This window comes from Phoxinus phoxinus, assembly GCF_949152265.1.
Source record: "Phoxinus phoxinus genome assembly, chromosome: 22".
Classification (NCBI taxonomy): Eukaryota; Metazoa; Chordata; class Actinopteri; order Cypriniformes; family Leuciscidae; genus Phoxinus; species Phoxinus phoxinus.
This window is the reverse complement of record NC_136897.1, coordinates 24,965,366-24,992,709: the sequence shown is the minus strand read 5'-3', so window position 1 is coordinate 24,992,709 and position 27,344 is coordinate 24,965,366. Positions and strand designations below refer to the sequence as shown.

Here is a 27,344-nt window from a genome sequence, read left to right as displayed (position 1 = left end):
AGTGTCATTATTCTTCTCATAAATTTTTACTAAATGTTTAGGATACACTAATAGATTCATTATTTGTCAAATCTGCTATTGTGATATTGCAGTGAATCTCTTTCACTTAAAAAAAAACGATAATATGGCAAAAACCGATACAATTCAGTGTTTAGACATGCCATGTGGTATCTGGTTTGAGATTAGCATCTTGAGCTAAAGCACAAAATGGTGGAAAATGTCAACTCTGATTTGTTAACTGTATTTGACCCCAATTTGTCTATAACAGAGTTGACAGATTTTTCTATTAGTACATTGATGTTCAGTATTATTTTAAATCTTACAAGTTTAAGATCAGAAAATATTGAAAATGTTGAATTTAAAGTGTGCATTTAGAAAGTGCATTCAGTGCAAAAAAAAGTTTAACAAAAGAAATATGATACTTGAAATGTACCCGCAATTCTGGAATGAGTTATATATCTGGTTAGATGGCAGTATTCTACTAGTTTTTGAACACTAAAAGGAGACAAAATGACAGTAAAATCAGTTTATGCAAAAGAGGCAAGATATTTACATTGCAAAGCTGATAACAGAAAATTGTGCATTTAAGAGGTGAAATGTGCAAGAGGTAAACTATATTAAAGCTGCAAAGCCAAAAAAAAACACATTAACTGGGCAGTGGATATTTTCAGGGTTTGAGGTAATCAAAAACGTTATCTAAAACTAGTGATAATATACAACCAAGAGAGTGCAAAAGGCAAGCAATGTACATGCATACAACAGAATTTAAAAACATTAAACATGGTACATGCGTAGGTATGCATCTTTGCAAAAGTTGTTGAGTATACATTTAAATTTTACATTTTGAAAAAGTGCTCGTTTCCCTAGAAAATAAAATTAACAAAAAACATCAACAAAGTGAGTGCTTTAGGAGGGTTGAGGTTATTGCCAACAGGCAAAAACAAAGTGTCCATTCGAAATATATACATTTTTTAAAATGTACCAATGACTTAAGATCCTGGTTAGGAAGGTTTACTCATGTCAGTAGCTCTGCAACTGTTAAAACCAAGTAAAATATGTAGCATACATTTTTTTTTTAAAAACGATTATATTAAAAAAAAATAACAACCGCAGAGCATGAAAGACAGGATTCAAACCCAACTTTGGTCTTTACATGTGCCTTTTTTGTTGTCCTGTGGTGAACGTAAACTCTTATTGACCATCTCTTCCCAATTGTAACTGTGGTTGACACGGGCAAAGCTCAGAAAACATTCCAGCTCCTCACTGAACTCGGTGTAGTGCTCGATCAAAACAGCAAGGCTTTCAAATTCAATGTGGCACTTCTGTAAATGAAGATGAAACATTTGCTACATTTGACTTCTGACACAAGTTGTTATAGAATAGAGGAAGGAAAACAAAAGCAGGTTTTACATTTGCTCACCTCAAGGCGGAACTTCCCATTGGAATTCTTAATAGAATGAGTTACCAGTCCCGATGGAAAGCGGACTGTAAGAGACCCACGGTTGGGCTTTTTGGGATGAGGACAGAGGAGGAAGGAACCCAAGACATCATCTGCCAGGAGTGAGGAACTACAGTTGCTGTAATGGAAACCAAATACTCAACACTAAACTACTGAACAATACACGTACCGGATTAAAAGCCATGTAAATTAATTCCTTTAGACCTGGTTTCACAGACAGGGCTTAGATTAAGCCAGGATTAGGCCTTAGTTAAATTAGGGGAAAAACACATTACTGGTGTGAATCTTGAGAAATCAATGGCACTGACATATTTTAAGATATGTTCGTGCAAGATGCTTTCAGTTAAAACAGCTCAAACATGAATTTTAGTCTGGGACTCTGTTTAAGCATTATCCGTGAAACCAGGCATTGACGTACTACCTTGCTTATTTTTAAAGATATAAATTCCCCAAAATCAGCCAAAAAAAAAAAAAAGTGCAGAGAAGCACAGCAGATTAAATTTTAGCCTATATGACAATAAAATATGCACGCAAGAATTATGCATGTCTGGAGAAGCATGCAAAAACAGGTACTGCTTAAAAATGAATTAAGCATTAATATTTGTTGTGATTGTAACTTTTATAGGGATAGTTCACCCAAAAATGAAAATTGTCATTTACTAATTTTCATGTTGTTCAAAACCTGTGTGAAATTCTTTCTTCTGTTGAAAATAAAGGAAGATATTTTGAAGAATGTTGGTAATCAAACAGTTGATGGACCCCATTGACTTCCATAATACGGAAAAACAAAATACTGTGAAAGTCAATGGCTATACCGTCAACTGTTTGATTACCAACATTCTCCAAAATATATTTTGTGTTCAGCAGAAGAAAGAAACTCATACAGGTTTGGAACAACTTAAGGGTGAGTAAATGACAGTTTTCATTTATGGGTGAATATGCCTTTAAGTTTACCAGACAGCAGTGCCATTGTGCACCAATACTGACCTAGACACGCCAGCCCAACACCACACTGCGTGAGCCAGAGCTTCTTCTGTCTCGGCCAAACTGGGAGCTCGAGACATGCATGCGTTTGCACTGGCCTGTTCCTTTTCTGTTTCACAAAAAGAAAAGATTCTTCAGATTCCCAGAGGAATCAAGTTCTCATTGGTTTCACAAATGATGTCCATGTTTGTTTTCTTTGGCAAAAGAAAACATTGCAGTGTTCTTAGTTTGGACTGACCACAAGTTCAAATATTCTGGAGCAGCACACATTCTTTACAGACTTTAAATCAACTTTTTATTTTTATTTTCAAGCTGCAGTACAGATCTTTTGCCTCTCAGATCTTTTGCCTCTCTTTGGCCATTTCGGTTTAAAACAATTACATTAAAAAAAAAAGTTACAAGTGGAGTTATTTTTTTTTGGAATGTGCTTTCTAACTAGCTACACTGATTATTTTGTGGTCACTGGCAGAAACAACAATGTGGAAATCCCCACCACCTTTGACTCACCAACCACCAAAACCAAAACCAAAGATAAATGATCAGTATAATAAATGAACCCATTGTGTTTTAATTAGGCCAGCCACTTTAACCAGATGTGTGCATTACCTAAAGAACTGTCTCACTCTCGAAAGTGTCCTATGAACACTTATCCCACCTTGTGGTGCACTCAGTTTATCCTGCAGGTGGCGCTGTTTGACGGGAGTACATGAAAAAGAGCGATATGCTCCGGAGCGCAGCTCTTTGGTCCGGATCGCCATTTTGCGAACTAAAGTGGGAGAGGAAGTGGGACCCTCTTCAGGACTGCTGACTTGCTCCATGCTCTGTTGTGTGAACACCTGTTCAGGGAAATCCACATTAACACTGGAGAACACTACAGCATTCCAATTATTGGACAAAACTGAGGAATTAGGCCGTTTTAAAGGAATATTGAGGGTTATTGACAACTTAAGCTCCATTGACAGCATCATGCTATCAATAAAAAAAAGGATAAGCGAAAAAAAAAAAAAAAGTTAAACAAGAGAAGTTCGCACACCTAGTATTAGATTTCTTACAAAAAAACACTTTTAGAAGCCAAATGCAAATACAAAACCTTTTCGATTCACATCATCACTGTTGTAACAGATAATAGCACACCTGATACTATTTATATATAAAAAAAAAAAAATTGTAATTAGAGGCTATTGAATATAAAATTAATCAAATGAATTAAGACTAGATTTAGAAAAACTTACAGCTCAAGTTTTTTTTTTTACCTTTTATAAGTGGGTTAAAAAAAAAAACAAGTTGCAAATTTATGATTTGATAAAAAAAATTAAAAACTCAAAACTAATCTCAAAATATTCAGCAATTTCTTTTTGGGCTTCAATCAATAATATTGAAATAGTAATCAAATATTTTGTATGCCACTTGCACAAATTTTATTTGAAAGTTTATATATCAAGGTAAAAGCACTTTATGCTAGATACGGTGAGAACAAACCTTTGCCCCGGGTAGCAGGCCTTGAGTTGGGGCCCTGCGGAAAGACACTAAGGCGCTGACACTGAGAGGGAATCCTTGATTTAGCAGAGATGGCGTTAGAGTTGGTTTGTTCCCCGAACACTCATCCTGAGCTTCCTCTGGGTGCTTCTCCAGAAAATACAGTTGAAAACAGCGGCAAAGCAGCAGGTTCAGGAACTGGGCCTTTATTCGGGAAAAACACACTCAGCAAATCCTTGCAGTGGTCGAGCATTTATTCCCATTTCTAACTATTGTGCAAGTTTACATTTTCAACGTTCTTTAGTGTGCAATGTTACCGTCTAAGCACATCATTTGTTTTGGCACTTCTAAAGATCACACTTGAGAAACCTACAACCACATTCTTGATTCTAGAACAGACTTGCAATACTACAAACAATTAAATATGATGCTTTGTCGTGTTAAGGCTTACAGCTCGGGCATGTCTGGCTCTGAAGAGGTGACAATAGAGCAGGGCATCAGAATTGCCAGGATTATGGGAGACAAAGGCAAACTGGGCATCAGTCGGACGGGCGGTGGACAGCGAGACTCGACACATGGCGTGAGCCATGAGGAGCGTCTGATGAGATACACACCAAAGAGTCAAACAATCTGACATAAACCAAGAGAAACATCAGAAATCCCAAGATGATCTTACCTTTTCATCTTCATCATAAACTTTGACTCCTTTGACAGAGAATTTCAATGAGACTGTTCGCTTGCTCTTGCAGTTCTGCAAATACAGATGTTCATTAGTAAACTACATAACCAGTCGAAATTTATTACTTTTCTCCACATTGTGCAATAATATAAAAGTAATTTTGTGATTTCATTAATAGCTTTTCATTAAACTCACAGACCCTCTGGAGTTCAATCACAAACCCCCAGTGTGGAAAACCCTGACGTAAATGTAATATTTAACACACTTGTTGAGAACAAAATATATTTTATTTCCCCTTGTATTTTTATATCAATCTGGTACAAGATTATCCTGATCAATAAATCAATGAGATAAACAAGGTTAAAAGTAATCTAAAAGTAGTCAGATTATATTACCTTAAATGTGTAATGGATTTATTACGGTTTACTAACTACAATTTTGTCATGCAATTTGTAAGTAATCTACCCAGCACTGTATGTAGTGATGTTCTTACTATTGTTCTGAATAATTTTCCACATTGTACAATAATAGTAAAATAATTAAATACCCAAATGGATGCATGTGCATAATATGCGTCTACAAAACTAATTACAAGCACATATGCCAAGATCAAAAGGCTTTTAAGACCATTGAAAACTATTTCAGTCAAGTCAAGTGTCCAAACGTCTAAATAGAAAACACATAAAAAAAGTAAACGTACATAAACATCTTGAGATTCACTTCACAGCTCACAAATTACCTTGAGAGACTTCAGCTGAGTGTGCAGCTGCTGAATCTGATCATCCAAACAACTGTCATCCACAGGAAATGAGCCAATATACTAGACAAACAGAGCATTTACTTAGTACAAGCAAAACTATGAGTTCATGATGCACTCATCCCAGTGTATGGGAGGAAACTATACAATAAAACCACAGATGCAATTTCGAAACTTAGTTGCAAAACCAGATGTAGCCTACAGAATTAAATATTTCAATAATTTTCACCTCAGCTGATCTTGTAACAATCCCATGTTCTCTGCCAGCTGTCTCACCCATATCCGAGCCTGCTGTTGTTGGCTTTATCGACTGTTCAAAATAATAAAACATAAAAATGACAAAACAAGAGGTTAGCGTTTGCCAGAATAAGTCAGAACTGCATTACAAACTCTTTCAACGTTTTAACTTCACGAATAACAGCAAAGCACAAATAATGAAAGTAAATCCTCGACATTCCTCAGAGTAACAGAAACATTTATTTGAGCAAAAGGTGTTCAGACCGGTTCAAACTCCAAACGTGCCAATGGTCAAAATAAAAGTATTTTTTTGAGACACAGCCAAACAGTGTCCATGAAAGCGAAAGAAATGGCTATATCGGGAAACTCAAGTAGAAATCAAAACAAAAGCTTTACGCTTGAATAATTACATGATCCATAAAGTAGTGGTAAAGAAGCAACAACAACAAAAGACAGAGGAGACAAATAGCCTACTCACAAATTAGCCCACACGACTGACCTGGCAGGGTGGGTCGATTATCCTCCAGGGGTTTTGCAATCCATTCCTGACTCACCTTAATCCTCTAAATCCCGCCTATTGAGAGCCAGACTGGATCCATTGGAAAAGATTTGACAAGATCCGCCTACACCACACATGCTTGGATGCACAGGTAATTGGTGACGGATTCATCAAACTGATTCACTGACTCTTTTAAAGGGATAGTTCTACCAAACATGTTTGTCATCATTTACTCACCCTCATGTTACCAAACCTGCATGAGTTTCTTTCTTTGAACTCAAAAGAAGATATTTTGAAGAATGTTGGTAATAAAAAAAAAAAACACTATGGAAGTCAATTCGTTGGTTCTTTAAAAATATCTTATTTTGTGTTCAACAGAAGAAAGAAATTCACAAAGGTTTGGAACAACATGAGGATGAGTAGGCTACATTATGACAAAATATTATTTTTTTTAGGTGAACTATCCCTTTAAAAGGAATCGCTGAATCTTTTCCAACATTTCGAAACAGTTGATTCAATCAGTGCGTTTGAAATATTCAAGAAAATATGCAGCGACTATTCCTTTTTGTTAAATTACAGAAACGATTAAACAGCAGAATTTGTTTGGTCGTCTGAACAGAACGATTTTTTGGCTAAGCGAATCAAACATGACCAGATAATCTTCTGAAAATGGTTGTTTCTGTATCTTTGAGAAAATATTTATAATATAAAAGCTCTCTTGAATTTTTAACATTTCTAAATAACACTTTTCATTTTCTAACAAACAACATGTTAAGTGTTAGACCTATGTTATGTAGTAGCTAATGTTAGTTCATGTTTTTAATACAAGTCATCATAAAGGGTTATAGAGAAAATATATATTTTTATACAGGGAGTACCCGAGTAGCCTACATACAAATTAAAAACTTGTGCAAATACTTTAAGACAAGTCAGGGCATGATATGTTATGTAAACAAATTTGCTTAGTATACTGAATTAAATCATGCCTTTTCTTCCAAAATACTGTGCATGTTAGAACAAGAATAATTTGCAACTGTGAATTTCACATTAACCGAGACCCAGTTGTGAAAATGACACAAACCATGCGTTTCAAGCTTGAATCATTTGGTAACCCCCTTTACACACCTGTAAATGTGTGGTTTCTCATTGAGTATCAAATCAAACCACCCAAACAAAACAATGGTCAAATAATGAAGTACAAATATAGTCACTTTATTAAGGACTACAGAAAAGTATATCAGTTACATGCATGCAGGGTAAGGTAAGCAATGCTCAAAAAATTACATCTAACCCCCCTGATAAACTAACACACAAGAGTATGACCGGGTTAATAGCGTGTATTATGTTTTAAACATCTGCTTGGAAAATCTTTTCAACGTATATTCTCCTTCATATACTATACAGAACAAAACAACAGTCATGGATATGGATGCCAACGTTTCTTTAATGCATCTTAATAAATCCAATTTTGCATTCAGGTAAGACTGTTCAACTGAAAGTTAGGCATCAATAATCGTTTTCTTTGACTTACACGAAGGAACCAACATCAACAAAATTCATTTTTGATTACAATAGTAGCTAAAGACCTAACTTCACAAAACATGAGCAAAAACAACTGAAATAAAACTTACAAAGAGAGGTTTTTTGAACACTGATGAGAAAGGGGAGACTGAATAACTGAAATGCTTGCCTCTACAGAAAGATTGACTACAAGTACTTTAAATATTTGATTTTTTTGCTGAAGCACAACTGAGACGAAGCAACAGCTGCGTCTTCAGACTCTCATAATGGTGACCTGAACGAGCGTCTTAAACAACATAAACAGTAGCGTTTCTACTCTACATCTTTACCTGTAATTTAAGAATACTGAACATAATATGCCTGTATTTGAATGGCAGAATAATTTTGAAGAGGTCCTAAGTTCATCAGAGGCCCCAAGACAAGGAAAACTCGGAAGTTTCTACAAAAATAAGAAGAAAATAGCCATCACTGCAGTCTACAGAGCTACAGTTGATCTTTTCAGCTGTCTGCAAGCGCGGGATTCATTTCCGGGATCGGAGCGACTTGCGCGCGGCAGGTTTAGCCTTCACAGCGGATTCCGTTGCCTCCTTCTTAGCTGCCTTGGGCGACGGCCGTTTGGACCCCCTGCTTGTCATCTTTTTGGCTATGGGTGTTTTAGGTTTGCTGGTTGGGGCGGCTTTCTTGACTGGTGTGGCTTTCTTGACTGGTGTGGCTTTAACGGGCGCGGGCGCCTTTTTAGACGCTGCTTTGGTCGCAGCGACGGGTTTCTTGGCTGGTGGAGGGGCTTTCTTGGCAGACGCAACCGATCTCTTTGAGGCAGGAGGTTTTCGGCTGACTGGTTTAGCCCTTTTATTTTGACGAGCTTTAGGCGCAGGAGTCCGTTTTGCACGCTGGGTCCTGTGGACAAATAAAAAGCATGTTTAGCCTGGCAAAGACACAGCCCAAGTTAAATGTCTCTATGATATTCTGGTCTACGGTTTGGGATTTCTTTGCCCATTTTATCATCCGACAAGTGAAAGCCAGACTACACACCGTGGTTTATTATTCAGGGTTAATGATTTGTTCAAATCCCAAAGCCAAGTATAAAATAGCAAAGTGCTTTGGCACTAATAATTGATGTTTTGACGTTATGTGATGTACTTCACCTCTTTCTTCGGGGAGGCTCATCCTCGTCCGATTCTTCCTCTTCAGATTCTTCGTCCGACTCCTCTTCGGATTCCTCATCAGAATCGTCACTTCTCTTGCGTTTGAGCTTCTGTTCCTCCTTCTGTTTGAGTTTTTCCATCATTTCTGGAAACAGAACCGCTGGGCTACAAAGGAGGAGCGACAGACAATTTGTCAATTCAAGTTAAGTAGTGTACAATGTCTTAAAGGGGAACTGAAACGAAATAGGAAGTTAAAGCAGCACTCAGTAAGATCGGGATTTCTTTGTTGTATCCTCGCGTTTTGCTCGGAGGTTTCTCTCTAGAGCTCCCCCCACAGCTTCGGAATAGATATTTGACAACAACTGTTAAAAACTCGCTGGCTATTCTCAGACACTAGAGGCTTAGTAGATCAACGACATCAAAGCAGATGGGAAACTCTTTGCAACGTCGTCTTCATTCGGGTTCCAACAGCGTGAGGGAGCGCAATAATGACAGCATTATAGCAGATTTCTTTTTGCAGTAAAGCAATTCTTTACCTCGCGAGACTTGGGATCACACGATACTTCCAGACGAAGAGGCCGGCGGGCCGCCGGCCCAAAGTTGCAAACGCTGTTTTTCCGCTCACGGGCACCAGGGGGGTGCGAAACCACCACCATTCAACCCAAAATAAGTAATATAACCATTCCAGTGACTCCGAAGTTGATCAGTTAAGGTAAAAAAGTTACTTAGTTCACCTTTAAGGTCATATAACACATGTGTTATCATTGTTATTTGTGTTAGGACAATTAAAACTATTGAACGTAGTTACAAGGGGGGAAAACAGATGTTAGTTTGTTGTTTTGTTACTAGGGCGCAGCCATCTTGATTTTCGATGATCCATGACGTCACTAGGATGGTAGGCTACCTTGACAGCTCCAGCAAAATGGCATCTCAAGAGCATCACAGATCGAGAGGGGGGTCTTATTGCATTGCACCCGGCTGCCACCATGAATTGTACAGGACAAAGGCAGCAGGCCAAAACATTCATTACCATCGGTTACCTCTACGGAGAAAGGCAGCCCTACAATTTGGGCTAGCAGCCTTAAAACGGGCTAGCCCACCTTCAGCCCCTGGGTTTAGGGTCTGTAGTGCCCACTTCCAAACATCAGACTATGAGGAGAGCTGCACTTTTGATTCGAGTGGTAGACTGACGAAGACTAAGTCGAACAGACTCAAGCCTGAGGCAACACCTTCTGTCTTTGACTTTTCTAGCTACACTGCAGGGCAAACCGACAGACGGACACAGGGCACCATCACATCTAGCACTGTTAGCCGCAGGGGAAGAGCGCTAAAACGCATAAGTCAGGCGGAGGACAGAGAGGTAGGTTTAGCTGTTATCCATGATGCTAAATTAAGTCAAAAACTAGTTAGGGTTATTTTACATTAAAATATTTTTAATTCACGTACAAGTTTAAAATGTTTCACAAAATATTTATATTTTGTTTTATTTCAGCTTAATTTCGGTCTCCAATTATTATTATTTTTATAGTTTTAGATTGAGTAAACAATAACAACACTGGTTTATGGTGATTGGTGAGCTGAACTTACCTTGGGTAAAATGGGTAGCTTAGCTGGTACGACCCACTGAGTCCATGGCCAGAAATCTGCTCCATCCATCCCATCATTTTACACTTCACCAAAGTTCTCTTCAAGTTTGGAACTGGCAATCAGAAGGAATACTTTCATAAAAATCTGCATAACACATTCAGTTACAGCAAATACAGAGATATATGAAGGGTGGCTGTAATATAAACTGATCGAGAAAACTATTTCTGTACCAGCGTTCTTGTGAACAACTCCTTTGAGAATAACAGTTAGAAGCATGCCAAAACAAAAGCAAACTAAATTCAGTCCTCGGAGAGCAAACGCGTCCTAGGCTGCGATAAGCGAGGAGTGAGTGTACCGTACCAACTAAAGAGACGTTCTTCTGGTCCTGTTTCTCCATGAGGAATTTGCGCAGTATGGTGATGCTGCAGGTCTTGGGCTCATTCATGGCTGTGATCGCGGCCACAACAGCATCTTCCAGCAGTCCGCCACCCATGAGCACCTTATTCCCAGCTTTCTTCAACTGTCAAACACAAATGCAGATTCTCATCAAGCCTGCTTGTTGTAGATGTCGAGCGATTCAGAAGGGTAACTAACCTGGAATGTTCCGGAGGCTCCCTTGCCAGTGATCTGCTCCAAGTAGCCCTTTTCCACAGATCTCTGCAGACAGTTCTTCAACACGTCAGGCCTTAGAGATTTACAGAAGAATCCTTCATTAATAAATCTTCAGGCAAAATGTATGTACACAATATAAATCCACAATTAACTCCTAATGGAATGTATACAATGTACAGGTCTGCATGTATGGAAATGGAATAAAACTTTTATTCAGAAGTGATGCATAAAATTACTCAAAAGTGACAGTAAAGACATTTATGTTACAAAACTTTCCTATTTCAAATAAATGCTGTTACTTTCAACTTTTTAATCATCAAAGAATCCTGACGTTTTTTTTTATCACAGTTTCTACAAAAATATTAAGCAGCACAGCTATTTTAAACATTGATAATAATAAGAAATATTTCTTTAGCAGCAGATCAGCATTTTAGAATGATTTCTGAAGGATCATGTGACACCGAAGACTGCTGAAAATTCAGCTTTGCATCACAGGAATAAATGACATTTTAAAGTAACTTAAATAGAAAACAGTTGTTTTAAATTATAATAATATTTCACAACATAACTTTTTTTAAATGTATTTTTGATCAAATAAACGCTGCATCTCTTCTTGGTGAGCAGAAGACTCTCAAAAACATTAAAAGATCTCAAAATTCTGACTGCTATTATTCCCAATATTCCTAAATGTTAAGTAAATTATTTCAGGCTCAATCTGCATTCTAGTTATAGGATGTTGAGTTAAAAATGACCTGTTCTCCACATTGAGTTGTGGGAAGTATTGTTCCAGGTACTTCTTGATTAGGATGTAGGAAGCCTCCTTGGGTTCACAGAGGCGGGTGATGATCAGAGGCAGAGACTCTCCCAGCGTCTCCTTCGTCGCCGCAGACGCAGCCGACTTCTACACAACATGACAGTGACAAAATGAACGATTTAATAATCATGAAAAAAACCATGCATCTCAACAACATTCAACAAATTAACACATTTAAAACAGGCTTACATCAATGCAAAGACAATAAATAAACTGCGTTTGGATACCTTCCCAATGGCGAAACTTCCAGAGAAGCCTTTGCCCTTCAGCTGCGGGTAAAGAAGACAAGACAGGATGGCTTTTGACTTACTGTATATATATATAAATCAAGAAATATTTATGTGTTGAATTGCAAATCACCTGTTTGACAGTGCCCTTCTCAACCAATCGCTTCAGGGCCCTCTTGTAGAGGTTTTTGGTCTTTTTGTCCATTTCCACAGACGGATACTTCTTCATGACATATTTCATAATGGTAATGGAAGAGGCACCACTCCGTTCTTTGCAACTCTGTGGGTAGATTGTAAAGATGCACATATGAGACAATTTTTTTCATCTTTGTCCTAGATTTTAAAAGAATATAGTGCTGCAGGAATGAGTCCTGAACCTGAAAGCTTGAGATTCAGCATTTTTTAACCATCTTTTGGTTAAAGTCTCCATGAATTAAAGCCCTCAGCATCTCTTTTACATGTCTTGACACAAGCTGAATGTGACTAAAGATGTTGCCGGGAACATTAAACATCATCATTGCAAAGAGGAAATATAATCTACACACTAGTCTGCTTTAACAGCCTCACTGTGTTTATAATTGTGCTTTTGCTAAATATTCTAAATAAAAAAAGCCTAAATACCAATTGTATTTAGGCTTCAAAATTCATAAAAGTTGCGTTAATTTGTGAAGATTATCATGATGAGCAAAACATGTGAGAATCATAAACTTTTGTTGGTCACAGAGCTTATTTTCTGCAATAATAAAATATTCGGTACTAGTATCCAGTAATTCTAAGAAGAAACAGTGGGTAAAACATACTTAAAAGTGCCAAATGACAATCAAACACTCTCTAGAAGGTAACTGAGCAGTTCCCGTTAAATTCTGAACCAAACCTCAATTGCTTCTAAGATGATTTCTTCAACTTTGGGCTGGGAAAGAGAAGATGAAGCAAGTTTGTTGGCAGAAATGGTCGCCCAAGCAGGAATCTTCTTTTTCACCTTTTTCCCTTTGTCATCTCCTTCCTTGTCACTGTAAACATAAGAACAAACAATACATAAAATGCTTAATGAGACACTTTTATTTAAATAATCGAATGCTTAAATTATAAATAGGAAATTAATGATCAGACTTTTTTTTTTGTACAACAGCCAGACTTACATTTTGGATACAACTTCCTTGACTTTTTTCTTCTTGCTCTTCCCTTGTTCAGCTGCTGCTTCTTCAGTTTTCTCTCCTTCATCAGGCGTCTCTCCTTCATCTTTGACCTGTTTCTCACCATCAGCGGTCTCATCCTCCCCATCACCTCCTGCTTTCTTGTCCTCCGTGGTTGCAGGTTCAGTGGTCGTCGAATCCTTCTCTTTCTCTTTCTCCTTCTCACCTACAGGTGCGGACCCTTCAGCGGGAGCATCTGTGTGATAGAAAACACGATGTCAGTCAAGGATGCTTTATAAAGCCATACCACTTGTGCATTATTTTATAAACTTGTTTGAAGTCATATGTTAACTGCATGAAGAGGGGAGGATTTTTAGTGCCTAGTAGCTTGTTTTATTATTATTTTAGTGTATACGAACAGAAGTTTTTATTCCTGGGTGAATTATTCCTTATGTTGTTCTGTCTATTGTGAACAGTCATTGTTTCTTCTCAATATGACTGATGTACCATGCAAGGGGCAGTACGTACCTCCCTCAGGGGCATTTGCTGGGGTGGCATCCTCTTTGGGTGGAGCTGCAGCTGATCGGCGAATGGGCATGATTTAAACCTGCCAATAAATACTTCATTAATATACATGTATGTATTTATGTTTATATATATATATATATATATATATATATATATATATATATATATATATATATAATGCATCTGAACTGGGAATTCAATAAGAACATGTTTCATTGTTTAATACGTTATAATGCATTTCATTGTGTGGATTGCAAAGATTTATTTACAAAATTACAGGAATTGTATGCACTGTTTTGAACACCTTAGATGTGTGCCCATGACCTCTACCCAGCAAAGGGAAGTTCGTGCAAAGAAAAGCACCCCGACAAACGCACTGGCCATTAAGGCACAGCAAATTAACAAGAAAGGAGCAACAATCCCATTGTTTATTTGCTCCATTTATAGTCTTTATTGATATATGTAGCCAATAACGTGCATGAAGTCACACCTGCACACATTTTACCACTGCACAGGAACTGAACTGCATGTAAAACACAATATAATCGAAAATGGCCATTTTGTCCATTTTGCCTTGTACAGTAATGGCGCTGCGTGGAGCTGAAAATGGTAAATGCACGAGGCTGCAGATTCAAAAGAATAAATAAAACATACGCGCCTGCAGAACGTGTAAATTAGTCTGTAAACGGAGAATGCACAATTTCAGAATGAGCTTTTTAATGCATACCTTGATGTACTGGTTTATCAGTTGAAAGAAACACTCCCTTCCTTTTTGGAATTCACTGTTTACGCGCCCCTCCCCCTCTTGCGTACGCACAGGGACGTACGTGTCGACGCATGCGTGCGCGTGCCAGTAACAGTTCGTCCATTGTGATGATTGTGAGCTAATCAACGAGGTGACCTTACTTTATTTTTTATTTTATTTTTGTATTTAAACCTAAACATTATTATGTTACTATTTCATAAAAGATATTACAAAATTACTTGTGTACAATTATATTTACTTTATGGTTACACATTGTGTGTAACATTGGCAAACATGGGTATTATTTAGGCCTATATAAGTAATATTTATATTCATATAAAAATGTATGTATATAAAAACAAACAAACAAATAAATAAATAAAATGTCTGTTTCGTTTATGGCTTCTTTGTTATTTGCAAATTAAAACATTTATATTTTACCACAAGATGGCAGTATTTTCTGATGCATTGACTGAAACTTTTTTGAAATGATTTTCTCTAGAGATGACAAGTACAAGCCTACTACTTTTCATACAAACAAACATATTGAAACACATCTAGAATTCATAATAATAATAAAAAAATACATTATTTCCATGTTTTTGGGAGATAATACAAATGGTGTTTTGGATGTGAATAGAACTATATATTTTAGTCACGTCAATTCAAGCCACTTTTACTTAACGCTTTATACAAAACAGATTGTTTTAAAGCAGCTTTACAGTTATAACAGGAAAGCAATTCAATGATGAAATAGTTATGTACAGCAGCTCTAAAAAGAAAACAGTGTCATTGTTCAGTCTTGATTCAGTTCCGTTGTAAAGAGCTATTAAGATAAGGGTGTGATCCTTGTTGTGGGACATATTTTTGTTTTTGGTGATTTCAAATATCAACAGCATTTTTCAGAAATCGCTAAACTGCACCTTTAAGTTTAATGTAAATATCACATTAATATGGTTGACAACTATTTTGAATCAGCTTTTTTTATTTTAGTAGTTCATTTAGCCTTAGTCATGCAGTGTGACAAAATAATTTTTTTAATGTCCCAGATCTCTCACTTATATTTTAAGTCATTTAAACTGCATAACAAATATTAAAATTATTAATTTAAAATAATTTAAATTTGAGTTTAGCATGTCACACTGCAGGACACTTCTCGAAAGGTCATGTCAACTAAATGTGTCAAAAATACTATGGTATTATCATCTGACACCATCACTGTCAGAATAAATAAAGACATGTTTTTCCCCTGGTGCACAAAAGGAGACTAAAGAGGAGACGGTGCAGAACACAACCTGTGGGGTTTCACACATTATTGAACACCCACACACTCTCTGTGTTTAAAAGTCCAGCATGTGGCGTCCCACAATCATCCTGCAAAACCTGCTGCTGAAAAAGTGCAAGATACGAAGCTTTTCCATCTAAATGACTTTTCTATTGGGTTTCTAAACACATCTGGTCGCTCAGCGTGCTATATTAATCTTTTTTTTCTTTCTTTCAGAATTTGTGTTTGGTGCCTGGCTCCATAAAATCAGTGAGATTACTATGTGGTTACCATGCCAACCCAAACCTTTATCTTTTTTAGAGAGATAGCCCACTGTTGCCTTGGAGACAAACGTGCACAGAAATTGGTGTACAATTTCTGTATTAGATCTAATTGCATCAGAGGTAATGCTCTTTTAGCTTCATTTATATCTCAATGTGTTCTTCTCGGACGGAGTTGCTGTTTCAGTTGCTCTCAATGAAGCAGAAGGATCATGAACTAGAGATTACTATACAACATTGGGTTCTGGAGCAGCAATGTGAGCTGTTAAACACTTTCCTCTTGAAACCCTTTCAAAGTAATCCTTTTCCCCCCCTTTTTTTCAAGAACGAACCTCATTGGTTCTTGCTGAAGCTCAAACGTGCTGCGTGACACGAGAATAAATCCCATTGGTTCTTGCTGAAGCTCAAACGTGCTGCGTAACACGAGAATAAATCTCATTGGTTCTTGCTGAAGCTCAAACGTGCTGCGTAACACGAGAATGAATCTCATTGGTTCTTGCTGAAGCTCAAACGTGATGCGTAACACGAGAATGAATCTCATTGGTTCTTGCTGAAGCTCAAACGTGATGCGTAACACGAGAATGAATCTCATTGGTTCTTGCTGAAGCTCAAACGTGATGCGTAACACGAGAATGAACCTCATTGGTTCTCGTACGTCAAGCGAACATGCTTGAGCTTCCGTTTACCACAACTGATGTGAGTTGATCAATGTTAAACAGGAAAGGAAGTACTTAATATAATTCATACAAAATATTTAATACTGGTGTTCTTTAATACTGGATCTAAATGTGTTGTCCATGATCATCATGATATTATAAAAGCTTTTTCATTTATATTTAATCTATGCCTTGGATTACAAGTTTGTTGTTTGAAAGGAGATGTTTAACCTTCAAAACTATTATTTATTCTTAGGTTTTTAATAAAATAAGCCCTTTTACATTATTTACTTTACAGTTAGGCTATAGTTTTTTAAATTTATTTTATATGTAGGTTTGCAATTTTTAAACGTTCAAACTAATAAATAAATGAACAAACAAATAAATAAATAAATAGTAACAAAGTTACAAGTAACAGGTTGTAAATTAAGCTAAATTAATTCTATATGTTTCTATATAATTCTAATATTAAAGAACTTGCTCGCTTTGCACCAAATGTTGGTTTGTAGTTGAGAAACATTTTTATAATTAAAAAAATATTTTTATTAGATCACTTTTCATGAAAAATATATATTTTTTTAATGTTAGATCAAAATAAGTAAAAAAAAAGAGACTTTTAAGAGCGTTTGACGCCATATAAGGACAAGAAGGCGGGGCTGAAGAAGATGGCACAAACGTCATTTGTTCTTGCTAGTGACGCCAACGCGCCAAATTTAAATATGAGGCATGGCGGAAGGGAAACAGTTTTACCTACCCAATATACTAAACCATTTTTTTCTGTCCAGTTTGTAAGTAAATCATATTTATTATACGCTAAAATGCATATCAATCAAGAAGTAAACAAACAGTCACGAATATACATTTGATTGCTTAGCCTATGATTTGAATAGCAATGCATCTTTGATTAAGGTGATACAACCCTAGTATATTTTGTATGAATGGAACAAACTAATGAACTAAAGAAAATTAACCTTAAACTTTCTAACAAGATTAAATGTATCATTCCTTTTATGCAGTAGATATTCATCAGATATTCATAGGCTACCCATATGCACATTTAAGTGAACACGGGGTGAAAAACTGACCTTGCCTGTTAAAAACTGATAATATATATTTCTTTGATAAACACCTCAGTTGAAGGACTGCCATAGTGTTGCTTCATAGAAAAGACCACAAGGCTGGACTGAATTTTAGTCAAAAGGAATAATGAGATGGTTTTGTTATTAGGGTAGTCCTCCTTGTGTACCGGTAATTGTGAGCAAGAAGAAGCCAGCAATCATTGAAATGCTTATTTGCCTGCCATTTTAAATACAGAACTCTAATTGCTCTATAATTACAACAATTCTGTCATTTCAGCGCTCCTTGGTTCTTCCTGGTTCACCCCTATTTGAGCGATCCTTCCTCAGCTGGGAAATATGAGGAAACCTCCATTCAGAAGACTGATCCTTTAACTTTGGGTTAAGGTTTGTATTTATTTTGTATTTTATTATCATTATTCACTTTTAGAAGCTGCTATCATTACGGTTTTTCTTAGCACTATGATGGATAATGCTTAAGTCAATTATATATCAGTTAATTGATTACTATAATATATATATATATATATATATATATATATATATATATATATAAATAAATGTTTTTTGTATGTTTTGTATACATCACACACACACACACACACACACACACACACACACACACACACACACACACACACACACACACACACACACACACACACACACAAAAACAAACAAACAAACAAACAAACAAACAAACAAACAAACAAACAAACAAACACAAACAAACTGAACAAGCTAAAGGCTGCAGTGGCAAGAAAATATTTTTTGCTAAGATATGGAAGACTTTACACAAACATACATAATTGTAAATATATATAAAAAAAATGCTAACATTGACTGTTTTTACTGTTTTCTAAAATGTAATTATGAATTATTGTAAGAAAAGTGTCCATGCTGAGGCCATAGGAGGTGCATGTCAGCCATAACCAATGTCTGCCAACTCTCACTCTTGACCACTAGATGTCGCCATTGAAGTGGTCTGCTCTCTCTCTCTTTACATCGACTGCACCTGCTCAGCTTTTCACCTTTGTGTGGCTCTGTACCACTCAGCTCTGCAGTTTTGATACAGTCACACTCATTCATAGTGTGAACTGGCCTTAGTTTGGGTGTATCTTGTCCTACTCTGTCAATGTTGCTGTTTAGTTCAATTTTAGTTTCTTATTTTTTTGTGTTCATTTCCACTTCATTGATAATGAGTTATTGGTGGCTTGCCAGTGTACCAGAGGATGTCCAAGTCCAATCATCCATTATGAAGAACATGCCAATGGTGCTGCCCTCAATTCCACCCTAACAAAAAGGCTGTTCAGATAAAAATATCCTATTGTCTGATTTTTGTTTGTGCTTCAGTGTTACAGTGGTGTGTGCGTCAAAGATAGGGCTTTTCGTTGAGGTTCAAAAAGCTTAGTTTTGGTCCCATTAGAACTTAAATACCTCCTCCAAATTGCTGTAGCTGTCACAACTCTTGCTGAGATGTGATTCAAGTCTTTCTTGTTAGTTTGGCATTGCTAGTCACCTTTGTGGTTTTCTTCAATCAAATACTTCTGAGTTTTGGCTGATGGCATATACCGGGCAGACTGACAGTCATTACTTTTTGAAATTATGATCAACTTTATAGCAGAACCAGTGACTCTAGGCGATGTGCTTGACTCTGATTTCAAAGGCCTTCCTCTGAAAACGTAACGTTGTAAAAACTTTAGTTTCGGTCACTTTCATAGCAAAACGAACTTGGGTTGCACCACAGCTGACATCTCTGCGGCCGACGGGCCTCGTGTTTGCTCGTCTCGGTCCCGGGCAAGCAGAGATAATAGCGGACCAGCTGTGCGATCAGGAGCCGCCCGCGAGAGGACTCAGCTGTAGTTAGTGTGCCGCCATGCCAAGACTCAGTGCCAGTCAGTCAGCTCCGTTTCAATTAGGTCTCAAAACGAGTTAATCTAATACAGGCCAGGGAGGACCGACTCTGCAAATACGCACTTTCACTTTGAACATGAACATTTAGGCTAAAGTAAATACTTCAGTCTTTTCAGGATGATTTTCCCAGCACAGATCAAACACGATTGCGGGCTGCACTACTTTGTTAGATTATCGTTTCCTTATTGGCCTTCACAATCCAAGGTCTAACTCAAGACTATAATTGTACAAAATGTGATAATTGCTATAATTAGCTGTGCATCCTATTACTTTTCCCTTGTGCGTTAAACAATATGGATTAAAGTATTGATTTTTGGCATGATTTGAGCAGAGTTGTGCTGTTACTTCTCTTAAGACCCGTTGATTCTGAGGACCTGACCTCCACATTCAGGGGTTTAGACTACTTGCCTTGAAGAACTAGCATGAACCCTTAATCTCTCCTGACCAATGCCGATACCACTAGTCCCATCTATACTACCGGGTCTCTTATGCTCACCAAGGCTGCTTTCATTTGATTAAAAATATCACTTTTCTATTATAACCTATAACTTTTCTTTTTGAATATATTTTAGAATATTTTAGATCAAAGCTGTATTTTCAGCATTATTACTCCAGTCTTCAGTGTCACATGATCCCTTTACAAGCGGTGTTGGGGTGATGCATTACAACTAACGCGAGTTACATAATCAGATTTTTTTTAATTCAAGTAACGAGTAAAGTAATGCATTACTTTTCAATTTACAACAAGATATCTGAGTATCAAGTTAGGTTGTTTTCCCATTTATTGACTGACACCTCACCAGTCATGTGGAGAGAGATCTGGACTAAGTGCAGAGGCATATGTGTGGGCTGTGTGAACATGATGCTTATTTTAGTTCTAGACTAAATGTGAGCCTGCATTTACTTGCACTAAAACAGATCAGAAGCAGAAAGAGCTTTAATGTCAAGTGTGCATACATGAGGAATTTTTCTTGGTACTGAAGCTTCCAGCGCACATATACAAATATAACACGAATATAGTAATAATATTTAAGTATATATTGAATACACGTACTTTATGTATTTAATCTCACTTTATTTACCAATGTGTTTGCTGCTGACCCTCGATGAACCAATTCAACCCTACGAATATGCAATATTATCACATTGTGTAACATAATGCATTATTTTCCAAGTACAAGTTACTTTGTTAGCGAGTAATGCAACATTTGTAACACATTATAACTTTCCCCGAAACTGTTCACAAGTCATTCTAATATGCTGATTTAGTGCTCAAGAAACATTTCTTATCGTCACTGTTGAAAACAGTTCTGCTTAATATCTTTGTGGAAACCATGATACATTTATTTTCAGGATTCTTTAATGAATAACATTTCAGCATGTTTTGAAAATCAAAACTTATCGTAACATTATAAATGTCTTTGTCGCCTTTGATCAATTTAATGCATCCTTGATGAATAAAACTATTAATTTATTTTAAAAAATCGTACTAACTCCCAACTTTTGAACAAGAAGAGCTTGAGGAAAAGGCATCAGAGTACTGTCAGTCTGTTTGCAATGCAAGCAAATGTGTGTTTTTCTCTCTTTCGTTCTCCCTTATTCTATTTTTCATGCAGGTGAATATGAGACTTTTGCTATAGGATATACAGCAGCCATCTATTAGTGCCACCGTAGTGTCTGTGCACAGCTTGGGATAGAGTCAAAATGAGTATTGATTGAATTTGATTGATTTGAGCAGCTCTGCTTGGGTGTGAAATGATCATTTTGCCATCTGGAAGAGAGGTCTGGTGACTTTGAAAGAGCACTTTGCCTTTTTGTGTTCACTGAGCTCACACTTTTTCTTTTGCAGCAGACATCCTGTTTTGCACAGAATCACAACAAAGAATCAGTTCCCCTTTTTTTGCAGCATGGCTGTGGGTAAAATGCTTAATATTTTACTTTCTCTGCTTCAAAGGTTTTCTTAACATAACACAATATTACAAGCGCTTCTGGTGCACTAGTTCAGAGGTGAATGATGAAACTTTGACGGAGATGAGAGTGTCTTGATCACTCCTGAGGGTTGTGTCCCATTCAGTTTGAATTGGAAAATGGCCTTCAAATCTTATTTCAATTGCTGAATGTAAATTAAGGCAACAAAAAAGCTTTTTCCTGTGTTTTTTTCTGGGGCTTGAAACCAATATTCTAAACACATTTATGCATGTGACAAGTCTGTTGATTATTTTGGCATTATTGAACCTGGGGGATGTAGATTATTTATTTATTGTATTCTGCATGTAAGGCATTAAATAAAATTATTGTTTTGTCCCAAAATTTAAATGAACCTGGTTTATAATTATTGTTATGTTATTTTTCCTTGCTATACTGTCACCTTTAGCTTGCTCATTAAATATTTAAATATAATGTGAAATAATAATGCTAATGTATTTGGGTTAATTTAATGCAGAGACGCTTATTCTTCGAACACTAAAAATCCAAACGTTGGGATCTCCACTGAAAAATAAATAAAATGACATTAAAAGGTAACTTTTTTTTCATTATTTCGAGTCATCAGTAATCTATGCATTTTTCCAAGGCTGTAGATCTAGGACACAAGCGCGTTCACGCCGCTCCTCCGCCCTGCCTCTGTTCTCTTGCACGCTCCCGGCTCTGCGCGTGCTCGGTCGAGCCCTTCCGCTGGGCGCACGCGTGCGCGCTCCGCTCAGGATGCTGGATTGTAGGTGATGATGGCGGAAGAGGAGCTGCGCTGAGTTTTCTCCCAGTTGTTTGAAATACACCCCGACCAGACGCTAGTCAGCAGATCTCGTCTTTGTCCTCCGTCTCACTCAGAGGGACTATGGGGAATGAAGCGAGCCTCGAAGGAGAGGGCCAGCCGGGGCAACCGGGAGGCGCTGTCCCCACGGCTGGAGCCCCGGCTTCCATTTCAGCACCAGCGGGCGGTGGACAGCTCCACAAGCCGAGCAACGGAGCGCCTGCCGGGGGAATGGGCACCGGACACGGCCCGGGAATGAACAGGTATCCCGAATCATTTCAAAAGCTTCTGGCACATGTATATTTTTTGTGATTTCAATGCAATGCTTTGTGCTACACGATACGAGTCTGCGCGGTCTAATCTTGTGCTTTTACATTTAAAAGAACTATAGTCACTTTTAGCCATATTCAGAATCGATAATTATGTTTTTAACAGCCTTTCACTTTACACCCGATGATTTACACCCAATGATATGCATTACCTAAACCTACCAATCCAGTTGTCAGCTAAAAACCTCGATATGTGCATGAGATCAGCAATCAACTAACATATGCTGCACTCATGGGGTTATTTGATCTCTGGCATACTTGATGCATAGATCTATTTACATATGAGCATGCATATGTGCATAAGCAGCCATATGATAATATTTTGGTTTTGCATGTTTTATTTAGTGTATATTTCCATTCATTACAGACAGTCTGCGCTGTTAGCCTTGCTCTGTCCAGAACCAAGCCAGTTAGTTTCTGAGCTTTAATGGTCTGAATGCATGATTGATGATATTGCCAGATGCATATTAAGCAAGCAGAGATTTTCACATGCATGCATTCAGCTGTATTTAGTTAATAAATGTAAATCTGGTGTCTGATGGTATAGGCTATAGAAGCTAGTCAGATAATTTGAGGTGTGTCATACACTCTTATTTAATAATATAATCCCCAGTTTGCTTTGGTGTGATGTATCAGGGCTGTTAAACGAAGTGAAATTCTTTGCTTTGTCAACCACGCCTAACAGTGCTGATATCAACATGCACTGGTACTAAAATCTCACTGTAAAAGACACTTGAGGGTTCTGAGAGTGCAAGCATGATGAAATGTTATTATAGCATTAATAATTGATCAAATTTTGACGAGGATCCATGTGACTCTGTTACACGTGCAAGCGAACATCTTTCTCTCTCTATTCTTCCCCACCCCTCTCTCATCTCCAGTTCTGTCTCCCTGTACAATCTTTAAATAATGCAATGTGTGAATTTTCCTTGCAGATTTAGAATTATTCAAACTTTGTATTGCAATTCATGCTGTTTGCTCTCTCTGCAGTGGTTCTCAAGTGGTTTTTGCTTCAGGACACAGATTTTACATTGGATATGAAGTGGCGACCCAGCACAGTACCGAAATTGGTTATTGTACAAAAACATCTCTTGGATTTCAATAGTTTCGTGCTCTTGGCAGCCAATAATTCATAGCACAAAACGCATTATGATTGGCACAAACTGGTCGGACCCATTTCTATTGTTGCCTGTGTTTACATTGTGAAGCTTTCTTTGTGGTTTTTGGATGAGGGCAGGTCATGAGACTTGCGTTTACAGTAACACATGAATTTGTGCCAAAATAATATAACGTATGGATACATGACATTTAACAACAAAACATATAAGTGTTTTCCTTCTATTTTAAATGTTGACAAGCCTATTTATTTTCCTATGCTAAATATGCACAATTATATGTTTAGTTGCATCTTATTAATTGCTTTTAGCATTACATTTCCTTGCAACACTGGTTGAGAATCACTGTTATAATTTGGATAATTATAATCTGTCTTGCCTCTACAGTACACTCTCTTTAAAAAGGTTATTTTCTAGCATCTATGTTTCCACGAAGAAGCTTTAACGTCAGAACCTTTCCATTGCACAAAAGGTTCTTCTTTTTGCACAAAAAGATTTGTAAAATGTGCTTTTAAGAACAGTTCGCTAGCTTCTTTGGGGAACCTAAAATGGTTCTTCCATTGCATCACTACGAAAACCCCAAACATGCCCAATTAAACAGTCAATTGCATTTGATGAATTGCGTTTAGCATCGTTTCCCTGCAACCCACTGTTTGAGAATCACTGTTATAAATTGGATAATATTATAATCTGACTTGCGTTTACAGTCACATATGAGTTTGATGCACAACCCTTGACTTCAACGTCAAAACATTTGGAACTCATTTTCTTTTCCGTTGTAAAAGTTGATAAGCCTATTTATTTTCCTGTTCTAAATTTGCTCAATTATACAGTTAGTTGCATTTTATTAATTGCTTTTAGCTGCGTTTCCCTGCAACCCACTGGTTGAGAATCATTGATATACTGGATAAAATGCTAGACGTCCTTAGTAAGACATGTTTTGCATCTTGCACAACTTCGTATCAAGTGTTTTGAAGTGCAGATACACCGTGTAGCCGACCTGAAACATCGATTTACAATGCAATGATGCAAATGAAATGTATTTGTTGCAGGAGGGTGACCTCGCTGTCGGTGTGTTTATAGCCAGGCCTCTCGCTGTAAGACTATATTCTGGATATCAGCGTTTAACAATGGCCTGATTGGTTTGTTCATAAGTTGAATCTGTTTTTGGACGTGTGAGAAAAGTACAGATGCGTTTGTAGGGCGTAATGTTCCTGCTGCACGTACTGTCTGTCTGTGTCTGACCGGCATCATTAAAACTCCCGAATGAGTGTGTAGTCGCAGTCGTAGCCTTGCGTGAGTGTTTGAGGGAGAAACAAACCCACCGAGGATATTGCCGCACAGGAAAGGAAACATTTGTTTTTCTCATGGGCCGTTCCGAGACTCTTGCATTTTTCTTTTTCTCGCGTCCGTCTAATGTTTTTATTGATGTTCTGAAAAGCACAGATTTTTCTGTACAATGTCATCCCGTCATTCACACACACATAGGCTGCATCTCTGACTGATGTAATGTCTTATGTACCATATCAAGCCACTTCATCATTCACTGGTAAAGTGCGTGTGATGCCTACAGATGAGGCGAGACCTTGTGCTAATCTCCTCATGGGGTTCCTTCGCTCTGAAATCTTTTAAAACCAGTTTTAAAGTTTGCTGAAGCAAGTTGGCTTGGTAAAACTGTATACTTATATAAGTCATAACAATAATAACTACATTTTTCTGAAACTGAGCTTTTTAAAAAGTATAACGTACATTTCTAGTAACAAGCTAGCTACCAATCACATGCTCTCGCGAATACCCTGGGGAAGCCTGATTCATTTCAGTGAGTCATTTCATTTGGTTCATTTCAATGAACTGGATTTATTTGAATGACTCAGTTGTATTCCTGCAACATTTCTCTCCCCACTAGTTAAATATCTAGTTAAATATCTAGTTAAATGTTGTGGATAAGTACTGTTCGAAAGTTTGAGGCCGGTTTTTTAATGCTTTTGTAAATAAATCTCCATTTATCTCATAAAAAATACAGTAAAAACAGTAATATTGTGAAATATTATTGCAGTTTAAATAGCTGTTTTCTACTTGAATATATTTTAAAATGTAATTTATTCTTGTGATGCAAAGCTGAAGTCTTCATTATCACATGCTCCTTCAGAAATCATTCTAAGATGCTGATTTAATTAATATTTTTTGAGAAACTATTATATATTGTTATTAGGATTCGTTGCTGAATAGAAAGTTCAAAAGAACAGCATTTATTTATTTTGAAATTAAAATCTTTCGTAACATTATAAATACATTTACTTAATCACCTTTGATCAATTTAATGCATTGCTGAATAAAAGTATTAATTTCTTTCCAAACAAATCTTACTTTTTTCCAAACTTTTAAACAGTAGTGTAAACTATGGTGATATTTAGATTTATGTAATATTTAGTTTTAATTTGAGTGTATTAACTCCCAAAAAAACTTCTGTCACCCTAATTTATTTATTGTACTTATGCCAGATAAATATTGATCCTTTTAATTGAGGTAAATTGAAGTAAAAAGATATCGTCCCCTATAGATTCAGTATAATTAGTTTTTTTTAGCTTGTAGCGTGACTGCTTGAATTAGCAATCTAGTTTCAAATCTTTCTTAGCAATCTTTTCCAGTATTACTGACAGTTTTGTGTTTTCTTATCATATTTAAGCTTTAAAATCAAACTGTTTCATTAAGATTGCATTATATCGTTTCATGAATCTAATCACTCGGGGAAGCATGTTTGGAAAATTCTCATGGCACAAACTCAGAATGTTTCCTTTTGATTGACGGCCAAAATGAGGAACCAGAAGCTATTAGTGTGTTTGTATGGACTTTTCAGAGGAGTGTGTAGGTGTTGTTTGTGCTATTAGTGAAACACGGACGAAGAGAAAGACAGGAGGAATGAGGGAGATGGATGGAGAGACAGAAGAGGATCCGGCGCTTTATTTCCCAGCAGATGGGATAGGAACATTGCTGTCTTAGCCGCCAAACATCACCCCCATAAAAGGGACCTGAATTGTAATGACACAGAAATCGAATAAATGTTCTCCGTGAGCCTGCGGCATTCTTTTAGCGTTCTCTGTACGCTCCCGCTCAGAGTCTTTAAACCTCCCCATTTATTAAGCCTGGGAAGAAAACAGATACAATATAGTGATGCACGCCGGCCCACATGTCGAAAGGCCAATTTTAAAAAGGTTAACGCCACATCTTCCCATTTCAGACCTCTTCCATCATATGACACTTAATCTTTAGTTGTTCACGGTTCCCCGGCCTTCAAACCTTACTGTACCAGCATGACATCTTCATGGTATGCCAGCATAGTAATGGTGGTCTGTATTGCAGTATAGTATAGTATAGTATAGTATAGTATAGTATAGTATAGTATAGTATAGTATAGTATAGTACAGTACTCCACACCAGCCGGGGCTCGTCTGTAAGGGCAGGTGGGACAGAGTAAAAACTGAATCCATTATAATTTGTAAATGTATTCAGCTCTCTGCAACAATTATTTTTTTTTAATTTCTAGACTATTTTAAGTC

The 27,344-nt window shown here is 37.1% G+C and overlaps 3 protein-coding genes across 10 annotated transcripts in view; 1 reads left to right on the top strand and 2 right to left on the bottom strand.

The window, feature by feature from the left end:
- Nucleotides 1–511: 511 nt before the first annotated feature.
- sh2d5 (SH2 domain containing 5) lies at nt 512–6,337 on the bottom strand. 8 transcript variants are annotated; one of them, XM_079596682.1, is made up of 10 exons: nt 6,092–6,337; nt 5,585–5,665; nt 5,338–5,418; nt 4,596–4,670; nt 4,371–4,517; nt 3,923–4,123; nt 3,099–3,279; nt 2,447–2,552; nt 1,421–1,577; nt 512–1,322 (listed from the first exon to the last, which is right to left on the bottom strand). In XM_079596682.1, the coding sequence occupies exons 2-10, from the start codon at nt 5,633–5,635 to the stop codon at nt 1,131–1,133; spliced, it is 1,191 nt and encodes a 396-aa protein (XP_079452808.1). In that variant the 5' UTR covers nt 5,636–5,665; nt 6,092–6,337; the 3' UTR covers nt 512–1,130. The 8 variants fall into 8 exon arrangements, with proteins under 8 accessions (XP_079452808.1, XP_079452806.1, XP_079452810.1 ...); XM_079596680.1 differs by having other exon boundaries at nt 512–1,346; nt 6,147–6,275; XM_079596684.1 differs by having other exon boundaries at nt 6,147–6,275.
- A 945-nt stretch (nt 6,338–7,282) lies between these two features.
- hp1bp3 (heterochromatin protein 1, binding protein 3) lies at nt 7,283–14,539 on the bottom strand. The gene is made up of 12 exons (XM_079596569.1): nt 14,386–14,539; nt 13,659–13,737; nt 13,137–13,386; nt 12,872–13,007; nt 12,131–12,277; nt 11,998–12,039; nt 11,709–11,857; nt 10,939–11,029; nt 10,705–10,864; nt 10,345–10,456; nt 8,758–8,922; nt 7,283–8,509 (listed from the first exon to the last, which is right to left on the bottom strand). The coding sequence occupies exons 2-12, from the start codon at nt 13,726–13,728 to the stop codon at nt 8,134–8,136; spliced, it is 1,698 nt and encodes a 565-aa protein (XP_079452695.1). The 5' UTR covers nt 13,729–13,737; nt 14,386–14,539; the 3' UTR covers nt 7,283–8,133.
- A 7,878-nt stretch (nt 14,540–22,417) lies between these two features.
- bsnb (bassoon (presynaptic cytomatrix protein) b) overlaps nt 22,418–27,344 on the top strand; it is an 83,928-nt gene continuing 79,001 nt past the window's right edge. The window contains exon 1 of the mRNA XM_079598535.1: nt 22,418–22,606. Within this exon, the coding sequence (XP_079454661.1) occupies nt 22,428–22,606 (179 nt within the window). The 5' untranslated portion in view covers nt 22,418–22,427. The remainder of the gene's footprint in view (nt 22,607–27,344) is intronic.